The following is a 17024-nucleotide window of genomic DNA, read 5'->3' on the forward strand; positions in this document are numbered from 1 at the left end:
TAGACAATATTAAAGTGCTTCGCTACGGTCGTGGAATGGTGGATCCGGGGAGATCGTAACGCTTTCAAGGGGAGGGTAAAAACTTAGCGCGTCAATAAAATTAGAGTTTAAAAAAGACATTAAAAATTAGATTAACCCAATGTCAGTTGGGGGCATTAAGTGCACATGTGGCTCTAATAGAAGGTTGTAAAAGTGATTGCCGTCTACGCCACATTGAAATTCGAAATCGGGATACAGAGAATACAATGGACGTATGAGTGTCAGTCTTCAAGACTGAATACCTCATCACAATGCACAAACCCTAGATTCCTACACAACTGGATAAGCCTGCACTGCCTAATAAGCTTGTAGCCAGGGCAGAAGAAAAAGACATGGAGCTCTGACTCTTCCTCACAGTTGCAAGCAGGGCGCCCTTTGCAAAGCTGTCTTTGACCATTTACATGAGAAAGAAGGAAGCGGCAGGGTACCATGTCTAAACTGGGCATAGAATTTCCTTACCAGTGTAGGTTGAATGTCATCCAGGAAGAGCTCAAATGTATATTCATCTCACAATAGCAACATTTCGGCGTTCAGATGTCCTACGGTGGAGCTCCCTATGATGGCTGCAAGTTTAGACATTTGGTAGGTTTTAACTAATCCGGCATGGGAGATTGCGAGCACGCTTCCTCTGCGTTGCTCCCAAGACTAGTCTTTCCATACTACTACATTCATCATTAAACTATGTGAACCAAGGGATTTTATTTACACCCCGGGAAACTCAGTAGCCCTTTTAATTCTGATTGATAGGCTGCCAATTCCGGCATCACCCACAGTCTCCGTCAGAAGGTTAGGGGTCTGAGACCAATCTCATCCCCAATTGGTCTGATTCCTAAATCCAGTCGTGGGAGGATTAAAGGGGTGCTTAGAGGGAGACCCAGGATCCGCCTCAAGAAACTATTCTCTACTTTGCTCAAGTTACTACAAGAACAATGTCCCCATATTTCCGCCCCATACATTGTCGCACCCCTGACTTGCACCTTATAAATCTCTACTATAGGCCCCGTGGGTTTTGCGGAGGAATTTCTAGGTAATTTTGTAATACCTCCAGTTGTCTGGGCTAACTTGAGCTTGGCTTTGGCCATCTGTGGCCCCCATTCCATATTTTCTGTCATGAACTTGGTTTTCTGGGAATTGATCCCTAACCCCCTGTTGGTGCAGAAGGAGACAAAGCTATCTAAAACCCTCTGAATGTGAATAGGCGATTTTGACATTGAGGGTGTCATCCGCAAACATAATTGCTGGGATCTTTGTACCTGCCAGCTTAGGGGCATCGTTCTATTTTACCTTAGTGAGTTGGGCAACCAGTGCGTTGACAGAGGCAAAACAGGGTAGGTGCAAGCATGCACCCCTGCCTTACTTCTCTGTCAACTGGGAAGTTAGTTCTCCTCCTTTCCCACATCTTACTTGGGCAAAGTTTTTTTCATGCAATCTAGTGAGCATGCTCAGTATATAGCAGGGGATCCCCATATCTCTGAGTACCCCCCTTAACTTAGCTCTGGGCACCAGATCAAAAGCAGTCTTCAGATCCACAAAGATTAAGTAGAGGCTTCCACCCTCCATTCTCACCGTTTCCCAGGATATAAGTTGGAGTCTATATATCTGGTCAACGTTGCAAGTGTTCTTTCTGAAACCGGCCTAATATTGGCTAAGTATTTCTCTCCTTAAAGTCCTAAACGCAATCAATAAGCTTCCCTCTGGCAAAGCACCAGGACTGGATAAGCCTCTGGGGGACCTTTACAGGGAAGAGACAAAAATCTGGGGACCCTACCTATGGGCTCTATTCAATGCTATCATGAAAGGCATGCCGATCCCCGAAACCTGGGCAGGGGCTGAAATTGTCCCAGTTTTTAATAAAAAGGGTTCACCACTCCTGCCTGCAAACTACAGACTGATCAGTTTGATCGATGTCACGCAAACACTGTTTGCTCAGATACTTTTGGATCTCCTCCAGGGGTGGATAGATATTTGATTAAATTCAGCACCCCTGATGAAGTGTTGGCAACCATCTTTGCACTCTGCTTAATGCAAAGTCCCACAAAAAAGAATAGGGGCCAGGATAGGGACACCCGAAGCTCCTGGCCATGGTGCATGGGTCTCCCAGAGACGCCACCACGGCTAAAAAGCATTAAAAAAAGAAATTGCTGGTGGATCTGCAAATGTTTCCGAAATCAAAAACAAAAAGAGGTCACCCATGCTTTTACTTAATTTGAATGCCAGGTTGGCTGGGTTCCGGCGGCATTGAGGGTTGGAAAATGAGGGGGGCGTTCAAAGGACCCCCCCGCCCCCCCCCCCCCCCCCCCCTATGTCTTATAGTAGCCCGGGGACTGTCACCTTAATTAGAAATGTGTGGGGGTGTGCTGACCTGGATGTGTAAGTGGCAGTATAAGTGTGTGACTGGGTGGGTGCGTGCGTGCGTGCCTGTATACGTTTGTGGTTGGCCATCAGTTGCTGTTTCGGTGTGTAAGTGGGTCTGTGAGTTTGTGAATCGGTGTGTGAGTAGGCATATCCGTGGCTGTATCAGTGTGTGGCTGGGTGTGCTTGTATCAGCATGTGGTTGTGTCAGTGGGTGTTATCAGTGTGTATGTGGGCATGTTGGAGACTGCCTACATGGGTGTCTGGCTATTTGAGTGGCTGTACTACTGTCTAATGGGTCTGTAAATGGATGTTTCTGTATAGCTGGATGTGTGAGTGACTGTATCGGTGTCTGAGTGGGTGTATCAGTGTGTATGTGGGCATGTTGGAGACTGCCTACATGGGTGTCTGGCTATTTGAGTGGCTGTACTACTGTCTAATGGGTCTGTAAATGGATGTTTCTGTATAGCTGGATGTGTGAGTGACTGTATCGGTGATTGAGTGGGTGTATCAGTGTGTGAAAGGCTGCATCTGTGTATGGCTGTTCGTATGAGTGGCTGTATTGGTACGTGGCTGAGGTGCTCTGTGCCAGTATCGGTGTGTAGCTGGGTGTCCGTATCGGTGTTTTTCTGGGTATGCAAGTGGCTGTATCAGTGTGTGAGTGGGTCTATAAGTGGCTTAATGGGAGTGTAAGTGGCTGTCAGTGTATTTGTTTTTTTTTTTACTTGTACTCTGGAACGCCCTCATATTATAAAGTAATACAACACTGTACCAACCAATTTGTAAACCACATTACTCCAAGAAACAGATATATACCATAAAAAAAAAAAAAATACTGATTAGTATTACAATTTATAAAAATTTAAATTACATTTACAAAATGTGAACAATGCACAATTTCACAATGGCAACAAATCACAAAATATTTCTCACGCTGTAATGCTGTTATAATAAACATTTTTTTTTTTTTTTTTTACTGTTCTCAGGTTTTATAATTGTACACCATAAATGATTTTCTATATGAAAAAAACATCCTTGATAAGTGGGGGAAAAAAACAATCATTAGACTGCATAGAAAAACCAGTGCTCAGTATGCCACAAGAATTTTTAATTTTTTTTACCTACATTTACTCTACCTTTCCAAACAGATAATTGCTAGAAATGAGGACATTTTGATTGGAAGTCTAGCGTGTGTATGCTTGTTTGTGTGTTTGTATATATATATATATATATATATATGTGTGTGTATATATGTATTTGTGGTTTTGTGTGTTTATATTTGTGTAGGGGTTCACTTACCTTAAATATGCACACCTTGCGTTGTAAAGGCAATTGTTTGAAAACACGTGTTGTAAAGGCATACAACCGTTCTAACCCTTGCAGTTGGTGCAGAGTATTATCGTCTTGTCCACCCAATAAATCCAGGCCACATACTCATGAGGTTCATCATTGTGTAGTGGTGATCCTATTCTAGTTGCATATGGGAAGGATTCCTGCTTTTGGGATTCTTGAAGATTGTGTTCAAGGCTACTGAGCGTATACAGCTAATTAAAGAACAATGTTTTTTTTTAATTTTTCATAAAAAAGGGTAAAAAAGTTTGTTTTCGGTCAAATGTATGTTATAATTAATGTGGCTGAATAATTACCTTTTGTACAACCAAAAAAAGAGAATATTACCTTTTATGTGTATTTTGTATTTAATGCGTACAACATAAGAAAAAACAATAGTCTTTCCTGCGTGTACACGTATTCCCTTACTGTTAGTGGATTCAGAAAGAATATCATTGAGAGAGACGTCGGATAACAGGTGAATTCAATGTTCTTGTTTATCAAGTATTGTGGATCATGTTCGCCATTTTGTTTAATAGAAGCCCTAGTGGCTTACTGTGCAGACCTCAGAGCTTTGTATCTGCGCTCTACCATGCATGAATATAAAACCGTGTTAATCTAGCCTCCACCAAGGAAAGCAAAAAGTGTCTTATCCTCTGTGAAAAGGGATTCGATTTTCTTCAGGTTTTTGACAGCAAGCTACATTTCATGGCATGTTTCGAAGTAAGACATTTACAAGTGGTGTCCAAATTGTTTGACTGTTTTATATTTGTTTTATTTTCTAAAATGCTTAACTCCAACTCACTGTAAACCGAGAACTATGAGATAATAACCAGTCTGTATAAACAGCTGACGGAAGTAGTCATCCATGTAAGCCGGTAGGTGATAGTCTTAGAGAAAAGACAACTTAGCGAAAGATTAAGGTATTCGCCAGTTTTACATTGCATAATGTGTCCTGGTATTGCCAAATTGTGATGTTAATTGCACATATTTAGGAAATGTGATTAAAACATCTTTACAGAAAAGATGTGTGATGTAAAATATTTCCGGTCAGAACTGACTTTGGTTTCCCTTTCAACAATTGAGTTTTTTAGTTGCTACAATAGCATGCATTGTGTAATGTGTTCCTTTGTATAACGGTTTCAAATGCCTGATATGGGATGTAGTAATGCTGATAGACCACATATACCATACAGTTCTTGGGTATAGATCTAGAATGTGTAAACATTGTAATTAGCATGACCCAATGGTAGCGCTAGAAATTAGAGAGGCATAGCATTATTAGTGTTCCTCCCTTGCTTCTGGTGTCCCCTCAAGACATTGGCATGCTTTTGGGGGCATCCCTTGGGGTCATAAACAGGGAGGTAAAGTATTCGACTGTCTCGTCTTTTGTTTTAACCGGCTGTTATACCTCGTGTTTATTTTATTTTTTGAAGGGCTGATTTTGGATGGGAATTTACCGGTGATGCTTCCTGAATCATCAAATCCAAAAATCGATGTACCTAGTTCTACCCATACAGCTGAAGGTATTTATCCTGATTATTTTCAAAAGAACCTAGTGGTGCTGCCACAGTTTTCAGAGTGGGGGTACTGCCATCAGTGTTGCTTACTAAAGTCCTAGCGATAATATAAAATCCAAGCGTCACACTAAAAAGAAGTATAGCAAATGATCCACGTTCATTCAGCAGGAGAGTGTGTAAGATGTAGGTAGCCGGAGTGGATTTTGGAGCACACAGTCACAAATATCTTACTAAAACGTGGTTTGGTAGCTCACTGTCATTGACAGACTGCACATTCTTCATTGAAATGGCACTTCAGAATTTAAAACAGTGCTTCAATTGTGCTCTTTTCTGCTGATATATTTTGAAATATATGTACAGTTCATTTACAGGATTTGGGTTTTGTGATGTTTGAAAACAAATTGACATCCTACAACCTTTCCTGTCGCATTCCCCGTAGCCAGAGAAAGTAAACGCCAATCTCCGTGTTAAATGAATAAACGGATATTTGTCAGTCAATACAGCCTGGTGTTTGACCTCTGTCTCTGAACGCACAGCAAATGTGAAGATGACAAAAATTGAAGGCAGATTTATTGCTTGTCTTCTGAACTCCAGTATAGTTATATTTTGGGGTGCTGCATCACATCCAGCTCCCCTTCCGGCGCCTATGAAAACTATTTGTTGCATATGTGATAGTTGAAGGTGACCAAACGCTACGATGCGTTTCGGTCAGTATAATTTATCCTGGATCTGTTTTTGCCAGTGTTTCTAGCCCGCTGATCTAAGCATTTTTTTTAATCATCTAAACGTGTGAAGATGGAATGAGTGATTTCTTTTAAGCCTTTATTTGTACTGATTTTTGGGGGGGGTTAGCATTTTCCAACGTTTTGTGTGACTTTCACCTTTCTCTTGGTTTATAGGAACATTACCTGAAAATAAAAATCTTTTTGAATGTAGGAAATCGGATGACCCTTTCGTGTAATTTTATTGCTATTGGCACCCGTGGAAATCTTAGAAAATTTGGTTCAGCGCCAATTATCCTCTTTTGTACAAGCCAATAGTTTGCTGCATAACACGCAATATGGCTTCTGTGCAGGTTACAGCACGGAGACTACACTAGTGTAAGCGTCCAAAACGGTCAGAGGTGCTGGACGGTGATGCCTCCGCTATGCTAGTGCTACTTGATCTGTCAGCAGCGTTGGATACAGTAGCTCATTCGACCTTGCTGATGAGATGAAGTCATCTTGGTTTTCAGTGCATGGTGTTATCCTTACGCTCTTTTTTAGAAGATCGATTTCAGCAGCATTTTCTTTGCCCTTTTTCATCTTCGTCCTAACCATTGGTTTGTCGAGTGCCACAGGGCTCTGCTCTTAGCTTGTTGCTTTTTAATCTCTATTTAACCCCTTTGGCTACCCTCTTTGAATCCTGGGTAGTGAAGGTTGTCCTGTATGTGGATTATTCTCAGCTTGTTTTCTTTCAGAGAACACTCAGAAGCAGCCTTTCTTAACTTCAAAGAGTGCTTAAAAAGAAATCTCAAAGTGGATGAATTGTAACTTTATAAAAATACACACATACAAGACTGAGGTGCTACCTTTTTAGCCAGGCAGTCTCTCCTCCATCTAGCCTCTAGTGGCCTTCGGATTTGAATCCTCCAACAACACTGGTCTCGTCTGCTAGAAATCTAGGAATTAGATTTGCTGATCTCTTTTGTGGCTCAAATCCGGTAGATTTCCTCATCCTCATCCGAAAGCTATTGTGTTTTCTCCCAGAGGAGAGCTGAAATTCATTGTCCACGCATTGGTGACCTCGCATTTGTATTATGCCAAGTGCTTATACCTGGGGCTTCCAGCTTTTCTGATCCTTAGATTGCAAATAATTCAGCATCATTTGTTGTCTTTTAGCCATCACATCTCTACCCCCCCTCCCCCCAATCCCTTCATCTGAGGCAGCTTCATTGGTTCCGGTTGCCAAAACGGTCAAGTTTAAATCCCTGATATTGGCCTTCAGATTCTTAAGGGGCATAGGGCCACATTACCTCAGGACTAGGCTTAGCTTTTACTAGCAGGAGCTAGCCCTGAGATCTAATACCCTGCGGCTTCGCGTTCCAAGATAGGCCAAAGCTCAACGAGGCGGCAGGTTATTTTCAGTACGGATGGCTAAGCTCTGAAATGCACTGCCCGCCCACTTAGGCTTGCCTGAGACCGAACAGGGATTCATGAAGGATTTAAAAACATGGCTCTTCAGTCCGGCATAGACTGAGTTGGCCAGTCTGTTCTTCAATCTCGCTATGAGCGCCAGGACGCCTCTGCTGAGGTAGTTGCAGGCTTTACAAATGGCTTCGATTGATGTACTTGTCCTGAAGATGCATTGGACAAAAAAGACAAGTTCCTGTGTCACTGGTAAACTAGGTACCACCAAAATGTCAAATGTTGTAGATTTCATTTCACTTGCTTTCGATTTTCTCTTTTGTGAAACTGAAATTGAATGCATAACTTTTCTGATGGATACATCTGCCAGTGGATTCCTCACCTTGTGAATATCTCCTGCACCAGCAACATTAGGAAACTTTTGTAGCAGTCCACGCGATGAGGTCGAAGACGACGTCACAGAGACACGGCTCCGCTTGCGACTCCGCTGACGTCACCGGCTCCATAAGAAGACATCGTCGGCGTGATGACGTCCGTTCCCTTTTTTCTGCGCCGTCGACGCTAACGGTTTCTCGGGACTCTCTCTGTAGCTGTGATTGATATTTTGTTTTCTGCTGGTATCTCTCTCTCCTCGTCTGTAGCTGAAGATGTCGACTAAGAAGTCCGGGTTTAAGCCTTTCCAGGAGTGCGGTAAGCACATGTCAATAACTGATCCGCATGACGACTGTGCATGGTGTCTTTCATCGGACCATGATGTTGAAGGCTGTTCTTGCTGTCGCAAGATGAGCTCAAAGGCTCTGAAGGAGAGGGAAGCCAAGCTATTCGTTACCAGGATGAAAAAGGAGAAAAGAGGTCGGAGAAGATCAAGGTCGAGGTCGGCGTTGAAGTAGACTTCGGGACATGCTTATAAGTCCAAGAAGCATAAGAAAAAGAAGAGACCTTGATCTCGACATCGCTCGGTCAGGGATGCGGCTCCGAGATCGACCTCGCCCTCTCGACGTCATAAGAACACCATCTCCTTCGCCTGTTCCTGATTCTCCTGTTGGTCTGTCATCGTCTGTGGCTTCATCGGAGCATTCTCCGGCGCCGGCTCCGACGCCGGCTCCATCTCCAGCTTCATCTCCGGTTCCGATTGGAGAGCTTCCAGCTCCGGGCGAGCCTTCGTCTCCGCAGATTCCACCGTCTGTGCCGATCGGCCCGAGTCCAGTGATGCCTCAGCCTGAGTCATATCCATCGTTTTCCAGGTCAAGATCCGACGCATTATCTTAATGCTATGTATGGGGTCTTCTCCAGAGTCTTGTACCCCTCTGGCGCACCTTTGGGTCCTATGGCCTTCAGTTTGGGAGTTCCCCAAGCTTATCCTCAGGCTCCCTTCATGCCATTTTTTCCAGCCACGCCGTCTTGGGATCTACCGGTGCCGAGGACATCGACACCGCTTCCTTCTTCACCGGCGCCGACTCGACCTCGTTCGACGCTGGCTGTCCCTTTGGATCCGCGCTCGACGCCGGCTCTGGCGGATTCGGTCACGGCGACGCCGAGTCCTGCTGTGAGGATCAGATCTAGGAGGGAGGCCCAAAGAGTATTAGAAGAACAGAGGTACCAGATGGAGGAAGTGGAAGAAGGTGAGTTGATGGAGTCGGACGATCTGTTTGAAGAATTGAAGGAGGCTAGTGGCCTGGATTTGTCACCTGAATGGGAGATTACCCCTCCTGCTGATGCTCCTTCAAAGGATGTGGCTCCCTACCACTCTGTTACTAAGAAGGAGACTGAGCTTCTGGATCTGCAGTTGCCATCTGCAGAGTTTAAACCGAACATCCTGACAGAGGTTCTACACTCTCCTTCTGCGTCTCAGCCTTTGCTCCCTTTTAATGATGCCATTATTGAGCCGGTAATGGAGGTATGGCGTAAAACCTTTCTCTGCTCCTGCAGTTTCTAAGGTAATTGCTAGGAGGTATAGGGCGGCTCCAGGGGACCCAGACTTTTTAACATCTCATCCTTCTCCAGAGTCTGGTCGGTCAGGCTGCCTGTTCCAAGAGATCTACAGGTGCTTTTCCCCAAGTCCTGAGTGACAGGGATGCGAAGAAGTTAGAGCAGTCGGCTAAAAGTCTTCTCTTCTGCCAGTATGGCTTTAAAATCGACGAATGCCACCTGTCTTTTGGGCCGATATATCCATGCTCTTATGGATTCAGCTAAACAATTGGCCCCAAAACTGTCAGAAGAAGATAGACTGAACTTTAATGAGGTTCTGGCGGATACCCAAGCGGCTGCACGGCAGGAAATCCAAAGTGGCTTGGATACAGCTGATTCTGTCGCAAGGATTATGGGTTCTTCTGTCGGGGATTTCAGGTTTCCCCTATTTGGACGACTGGCTGATCAAAGAGTCGCCAGAGAGGGTGGTTCATCATCTGCAGGTTACAACTTAGCTGTTGTACAGATTGGGTTTTTCGATTAAATGTACCCAAATCCCACCTGGTGCCCTCTCAGCGCAATCTGATCATAGGGGCTGTACTGGACACTACTATGTGTCGAATTCCCTCCTCCACAAAGTATTCTCGACATACAGGAAATGATTTCATTGTTTTACAATGGAGCGGTCGTTCCAGTCCTGAAGGTCCTTCGTCTGCTCTGTCTGTTTGCTTCCTGCATTCTGTTTGTCAACCATGCACGCTGGCACATGAGGGCGCTCCAGTGGTTCCTCCCCAGGCAGTGGTATGAGCACAAGGGAGATCTCAGGAAGTCTGTGAGGATCTCCAGAGAAGCTGCAGCTCATCTGTCTTGGTGTGGCGTCGAGGGCAATCTGTCTCAAGGAAAGCCCTTTCATCTTCCTCCATCGGTGGCCACTGTGATAACGGATGCATCCACTTTAGGGTGGGGTGCTCATCTGGGGGATCTGGAGATCAAGGGTCTTTGGTCTCCAGAGGAAAGGTTGCTTCACATCAACCTTTTGGAATTGCAGGCGATACGTTTGGCACTCAAGGCCTTCCTCCCTTCCCTTAGTGGTCAGTTGGTTTAAGTCTTGATGGACAACACTACCGCGATGTGGTATGTCAACAAGCAGGGAGGAGTGGGGTCGCATTGTTTCTGCAGAGGCTCTGCGTCTCTGGTCCTGGGCTCAGGATCAGCAGATTTGTCTGATGGCAAATCATTTGGCCAGGGTTCTGAAAGTGCGTGCAGACCGTCTCAGTCGGCAGTTCTCCGCCAATCACGAATGGAGGCTCTATCCGGAGGTGGTTTGTCGTGTTTTTCGGACGTGGGGAACTCCTCGGGTGGACCTGTTTGCCACTCACGAACGCTCACTGCCCTTCATTCTGCAGTCTCCAGTATCCGATGCAGGGAGCATTGGGTGACGCATTTCAGTTGAGATGGGCCTCACATCTCCTTTACGCGTTTCCTCCCATACCATTGATTCCTTGGGTTCTGAGGAAGATTCGCCAAGACCGGGCCCAAGTCATATTGATCGCCCCGGATTGGCCAAGAAGGGTGTGGTATACAGATCTTCTCCACCTCTCATCGTGTCCTCCGCTCTGTCTCCCTCTCAGGGCCGACCTCCTCTCGCAGTCGGAGGGGCAGGTTCTACACCCCCACCTCCAGAGCTTACACCTTCATGCCTGGAGATTGAACGGGGCAACCTGAATTTTTTTTCTCTCCCGCCAGATGTGGTAGATGTAATTTTGTCTGCTAGACATCATTCCACCAAATCTATCTATTCCTATAGGTGATCTAAATTTATTTGGTGCGGAGAGAAATCTATTGACCCTTTGAATGCTTGTTTATCTGACATTCTTCAGTTTGCCTTGTCTCTTGCTCAGGAAGGCTTTGCTATAGCCACTAAAGGGATATCTTTTGGCCTTGTCGGCTTTCCTTAGCTTGCCAGATCAGCCGTCTTTCTTAAAATCTCCTATTGTTTTACGATTTCTGAAAGGCCTTACAAACAAGTTTCCTCCGACTCGTTTTATTGTGCCTCAGTGGGACTTAAATCTTGTCTGAACTTACTTGTCTTTCAAAACTGTTTTTCTCATTGCGATCACCTCGGCAAGGAGGGTAAGTGAGCTTCAAGCTCTGAGTTCAAAACCCCTGTTCTTGACCATTCATGCTGAAAGAATGGTACTCTGGACCAGGGCTGCTTTTCTGCCTAAGGTGGTAACTCCTTTCCATCTGGGCCAGTCCATTACCCTCCCTACCTTCTATCCTCTCCCTCACCCTTCCAAAGAGGAGGAGAGACTTCATCGCTTGGACCCTAAGAGGGCGGTGAGCTTCTACCTTGATAGGACTAAAGACTTTCGAATGTACGACCAGCTCTTCGTGGGCTTTGTTGGCTGCAGGAAAGGCAGAGCGGTGCACAAGCGCACCCTTTCCAGATTGATTGTCTTGTGCATCAAGATATGCTACTCTTTGGCCGGTAAGGAACCTCCAGAGGGTTTAAGGGCTCATTCTACTAGAGCGAAGTCTTCTACGTCTGCCTTGTCTAGAGGTATTCCTGTGGAGGACATTTGTAGAGCGGCAACTTGGGCCTCCCTCCACACTTTCGCAAAGCATTATTGCTTGGATTCTGAGGTGAGGAGGGATGGACACTTTGCTCGTTCCGTGCTTCAGGACTTTCTGGTATAGAAGGGTGGACACCCTCCTCCGGGAGTGGGACTGCTGTGGGAATCTTTTCACAAGGTGAGGAATCCACTTGCAGATGTATCCATCAGAAGAACAAGTTACTTACCTTCGGTAATGCTTTTTCTGGTTGATACAGTATCTGCCTGTGGATTCCTCACTGACCCAGCCGCCTCCCCGTTGTCCACCCTTGTATACCTACAATTCTGATGATGGTGTTTCAAATTGTATTTGGTACTATCAAAGGCAGTGTGTTAATTATTTTGCCTTCATATATGATCTCCACACTGTGTGTGTTGCTTTGTATATTATGTACTGTGTATATATTGCTCTCAGTCCGTCCGTGTGCCTCGAAGGCACGGAAAAAAGGGCAGAACTGACGGCATCACGCCGACGAGGTCTTATGGAGCCGGTGACGTCAGCGGAGTCGTGAGCGGAGCCGTGTCTCTGACGTAGTCTTCAACCTCATCGGCGTGGACTGCTACAAAAGTTTCCGAATGTTGCTGGCGCAGGGGATATTCACAAGGTGAGGAATCCACAGGCAGATACTGTATCCACCAGAAAAAGCGTTACCGAAGGTAAGTAACTTGTTCTTTGCCATTGGTGTGGTTCTCGGAGCACTTTTCCTGTGTATGTATGTGTATACATATATGTATGTATGTATATGTATATATATATATATATATATATATATATATAATGTGTGTGTATATGTGTGTGTGTGTATGTCTTTATATGTGTGTATGTATATAGATAGATAGACAGATATCTCTCCTACTGGCGGTAGCCAGTAGGTAGCTCTAGTTTGGACCAAAGTTTCCATAGGAATAGTGCTTTTGTTTTGCCAATAACTTTGGCGCTGCTTGACGAATCTTCCCGATTTATTTATTTTAAACTTCCCATTTTTTCTCAGCTGCTGTTGAAAGAGTCTGGGTGATCCATCCCACGGGCCCAAGAAAAAATGAGATCCCAAAACTCGTTTCCCCCATTTTATGTCTACAGGGATTTATCATTTTTTTTAACACAAATGTCGCCCGAACCGCTTAACGGAATTGCATCAAATTTGGCTGAAAGCTAGATGTTGGTACAGAAAGCATGCTTTGTGTGATTTGGTGTAAATGTTTAGTAGTTTCAGTTGAGTTTAAAAAATATACATATCTTGGGACGCGAATCCTTGCAGTTGACTCACGGACCCTACTGACATTTGATTGGCTGCCAACACTTCAACCAGGAAGTATGGTTAGCCATCTTTGGACTCTGCTTGAAGCAAAGTCCCCCCAAAAGAGATTAAAAAAAGAAAAGGGGCCATGGTAGTGACATCCTGAGCCCTTGGCCATGGTGCATGGGTCTCCCAGAGACCCCGCCATGGCTAAAAAAACATTTAAAAAAACAACAAACTGGTAGTGGATCTGAGGTTATAATAGCCCCGGGAACTTCCACCTCCCCGGAGCTTTAATAGAAAGGAGTGTGGGGACGCGCGGACCTGGATGTGCAAGTGGCTGTTTAAGTGTGTGACTGGGTGTGTGCGTGCCTGTTTGTTTGTGGTTGGCTGTCATTGGCTGTTTCAGTGTGTAAGTGGGCCTGGTAGTGGGTGAATCAGTGTTGTGAGTAGGTAGATCAGTGGCTGTATCAGTATCAGTGTGTGGATGGGTGTAAGACGCTGTTTCGGTGTCTTTCTAGGTGTCACATTGTCTGATTGAGTGTGTAGCTGGGAGTGCGAGTGGCTTTATCAGCATGTCGTTGAGTGTATCAGTGTGTACGTGGGTGTGTGTGAGAGTGCTTCCATGGGTGTGTGGCTATTAGTCTGAGTGGGTGTGTGAATGGCTGCATCTGTATATGGATGTTTGTATGAGTGGCTGTATCGGTGCGTGGCTAGAGTGCTCTGTGCCATCCGTGTATCAGTGTGTTTCTGGGTATGCAAGTGGCTGTATCGGTGAGTGGCTGTGTTTAAGTGTATCAGTGTGTGAGTGGATGTATCAATGTGTTGCTGGGTATGTGTGACTGTGTGAGTGGGTCTATAAGTGGCTGTATGGGAGTGTAAGTGGCTAACAGTCTATGTATTTGTTTTTACTTATACTCTGGAACACTCTCATAATATAAAGTAATACAACACTGTACCAACCAATTTGTAAACCACATTACTCCTAGAAACTGATATTCACTTGTATAAAAAAGAAAAAAAAAATACGGATTAGTACTGCAATTTCTAAAATTATAAATGAAATTTACAAAATGTGAACAATGCACAATTTCATAATAGCAACAGATCACAAAACATTTCTCATGCTGTAATGCTATTTTATAATAAAAAAAAATATTTTCCTTTTTTATACACCATAAATGATGTACTGCATAAAATAATCATCCTTGATCAGTAGGGGAAAAACAATCACTAGAATGTATTAAAAAAAAAAGAAAAAACCAAAGTGCTCAGTATGTTTGTGTAAAAAAGAATTTTTTAAACCATCATTTTACCAACATTTTCTCTTATTATCCAAACAGATCTATTCTAAAAATGAGTAAATAAAGTGCATCGTGCAGTTTTTACAAGACCATAGGCCTTCGTGTTTAAGCTGAAGCCTTCCACAGGGCAATTAATTTTTATATATATATATATATAATCACCAGAATAGGCAAACCTTATAAAAACATCACCCTTTGTTGGCCGCATGATATCATAGATCCTGATAATGTATCTGAAATCAGAAGACTTTTCCACTTTTACAACTATAGTCCTACTTAGAACTCTGGTTCTGGAAACAAAGATAGGAATTTCATAACTTCTAAGGCAATCTTTGCTTGAGTATAAGGTTTGTATAACTACATTCTATCCATCCACTTCCAGTTTTTAGATACACTGTAGTGACCACATGTAACACTAACATCCTTCATGGAAAATGATAGCAATTCTAGTATGTTTTACATGAAATAGGTATTTGTCCTTCTTTAAAGTTGCTAATCTCAGTTCCTAATTTAGTTCAGTCTGCTCTGCATAGTCGTAGCATTAACATGATATACGTGCTACTTCTTGCTACACTTAAAGTTATCACCAGATCTGTTCGACTATTTGGGTATACATTGTTTTGTGTCGCATGCCTCACCCATCTGTCAAGTGTGACACTTTTGCAGTCTGTTAATGTTAAATGCATAAAACACTCTGAATCTATTTGTGTAGTTGATGTGCATGAGCAATCTTCACATTCATTCCTTCAGAAGTAACAGTCTGAATAAGTAATCAATAGGTATTTCCTCTTCTAAAACTCCAAACATTATCATTGAAAACTTCTGTGTGTACTCTGGAGTGCTGGAGTAAACTGTACAGACCCACTACATATATCTACAAGATGTCGTGTGTGACACACGATGTGTTTTAGTTCACTGCACAGACGTTGCAACAAAGTGCACAGTGCAGAACACAATGCCCTTTGTTGTTTCTGTTCAATTGCATGTGGAACACTAGGTAATGTAAACGGTAAATTTAACACATTAGCATAGCAGTTGACACCAGAGGGGTTTGGCAACTTTTATCCAACAGTGTTTTTGATTTTTAATGTTCGAGGCATGTGGGCTGCTGAATTCATATCTGTGCATAGATCGCCGCCTAGTGTTGGGTCCGGATGTTTGCACATTGTTGTCCTGGAAGAGTCTTCGAAGTATCACGAGATAGGTGACTCCTCCCCTGGACCACAGTGCGCATGGGCATCCTCTCCATCCTTAGATTGTTTTTTTCCGCCGTTGGGTCCGGATGTGCTTATCTTAGCACAAGTTCGGAAAATTCAGTTTAAGGCCAAAAGGCCTTTAGTTTTCGTCGGTACTGTTCCCGTTCGGTATCGACTGCTTCTTGATTAGTTTAGAAACTTCTTCCAGCCTTTCGGATCCGTTTGATCCGAACATCGAACTTACATCGACGATGGAATCGAGGACCCCATTCAAACGGTGTCCTTTATGCCACGCAAAATACCCACACATCGACGTCCACCCGGTGTGCAACAAATGTCTTTCACCGGATCACGATGAGTCGAAATGTATGGCCTGTGCCCGATTCCGATCGAAGAAGACTCTCCGGAATCGACGGGCGGCGAGATTAGAAGCGCAGCAATTAGCACCTGCCCCGGCCAACATCTTCAGCACCGAGGACGAGGACGCAGAGAGCGTGGAAGAAGTAAACTCCAGCCCCGCTTCCGAACACGATTCCCATCGGAAGACGACAATGTGCTTTTTCAAAGGGAAGAAGTGATCAACGAGGTAGGAGACTACGATGAGGCCTTTGCGGGCGAAGAAGATAGCTCTAGCGAAGAGCCAGGCCCACCCGTCGATACGGAGGCCATCAAAGTGCGTCATTCTACGGCTCAGGTCGAGGGATCGCCTCCCGGCCTTACCCGAGATCAATCCCAAAGTTCTTCGACCCCGCCTCGAACATCCCGCACGAGCCATTATTACCAAAGACGACTGGATTCCCTTCAACGAAACCGCAAACAATCGTCGCACCAGTTCCACCGAAACCAAAAGTGAAACTGGCCGTGATCGGCTCGAAGGCCTCGAAGACCTCCACTCCTTCGACGCCAGCAAAGGCCATCTGCTCCGAACGCAGTAAAAGAGATTTCGGCGCCGAACTCACTGCAGCGGATATCTGTACCGACCCGAAGAAAAAGGCCCTTGGTCCCCCCCAAAGCGCCTCGGCCTCTGGCACCGAAGCAGTCGGCCCGACCACCAAAGTCAAAATGGCCGCTCCATCTGAGTCCACGTCGAAGACAGCGGCACACGCCATGTCGTCGACTCCAACGACCGTTGATACCTGTCTTAGGATCGATGACCCCGTGGCTCCAAAGCAGTCGACGCCTACCTCCACGGTGCCGACCGGCTCCAAAGAACCTTCGGCGTTCTCAGTGCGACAAGTCGCGGCGGCGTTGCAACGCATCAGGGAACGGGCAGCCCTCCGATCCACGTCGGGCCCCGACACGAACAAGGCTCCAAAAGCACCCTCGGCGCCAACCAACATCACTTTTGGTTTGCCGCCATCCACGGCGCCGAAGATGTTCGAGATCCGAACACGTGT

At 44.9% G+C, this 17024-nt stretch overlaps 1 protein-coding gene across 9 annotated transcripts in view; it reads left to right on the forward strand.

Moving 5' to 3' along the window:
- TDRD6 (tudor domain containing 6) overlaps positions 1 to 17024 on the forward strand; it is a 2207410-nt gene that overhangs the window by 978805 nt on the left and 1211581 nt on the right. For all 9 annotated transcript variants that reach the window (XM_085610557.1, XM_085610549.1, XM_085610550.1 and 6 more), the window contains one exon: positions 5157 to 5246. In XM_085610557.1, coding sequence (XP_085466683.1) covers positions 5157 to 5246 — 90 coding nt within the window. The remainder of the gene's footprint in view (positions 1 to 5156; positions 5247 to 17024) is intronic.

The sequence above is a fragment of the Triturus cristatus genome, chromosome 6 (assembly GCF_964204655.1).
Source record: "Triturus cristatus chromosome 6, aTriCri1.1, whole genome shotgun sequence".
In the NCBI taxonomy this organism is placed as follows: Eukaryota; Metazoa; Chordata; class Amphibia; order Caudata; family Salamandridae; genus Triturus; species Triturus cristatus.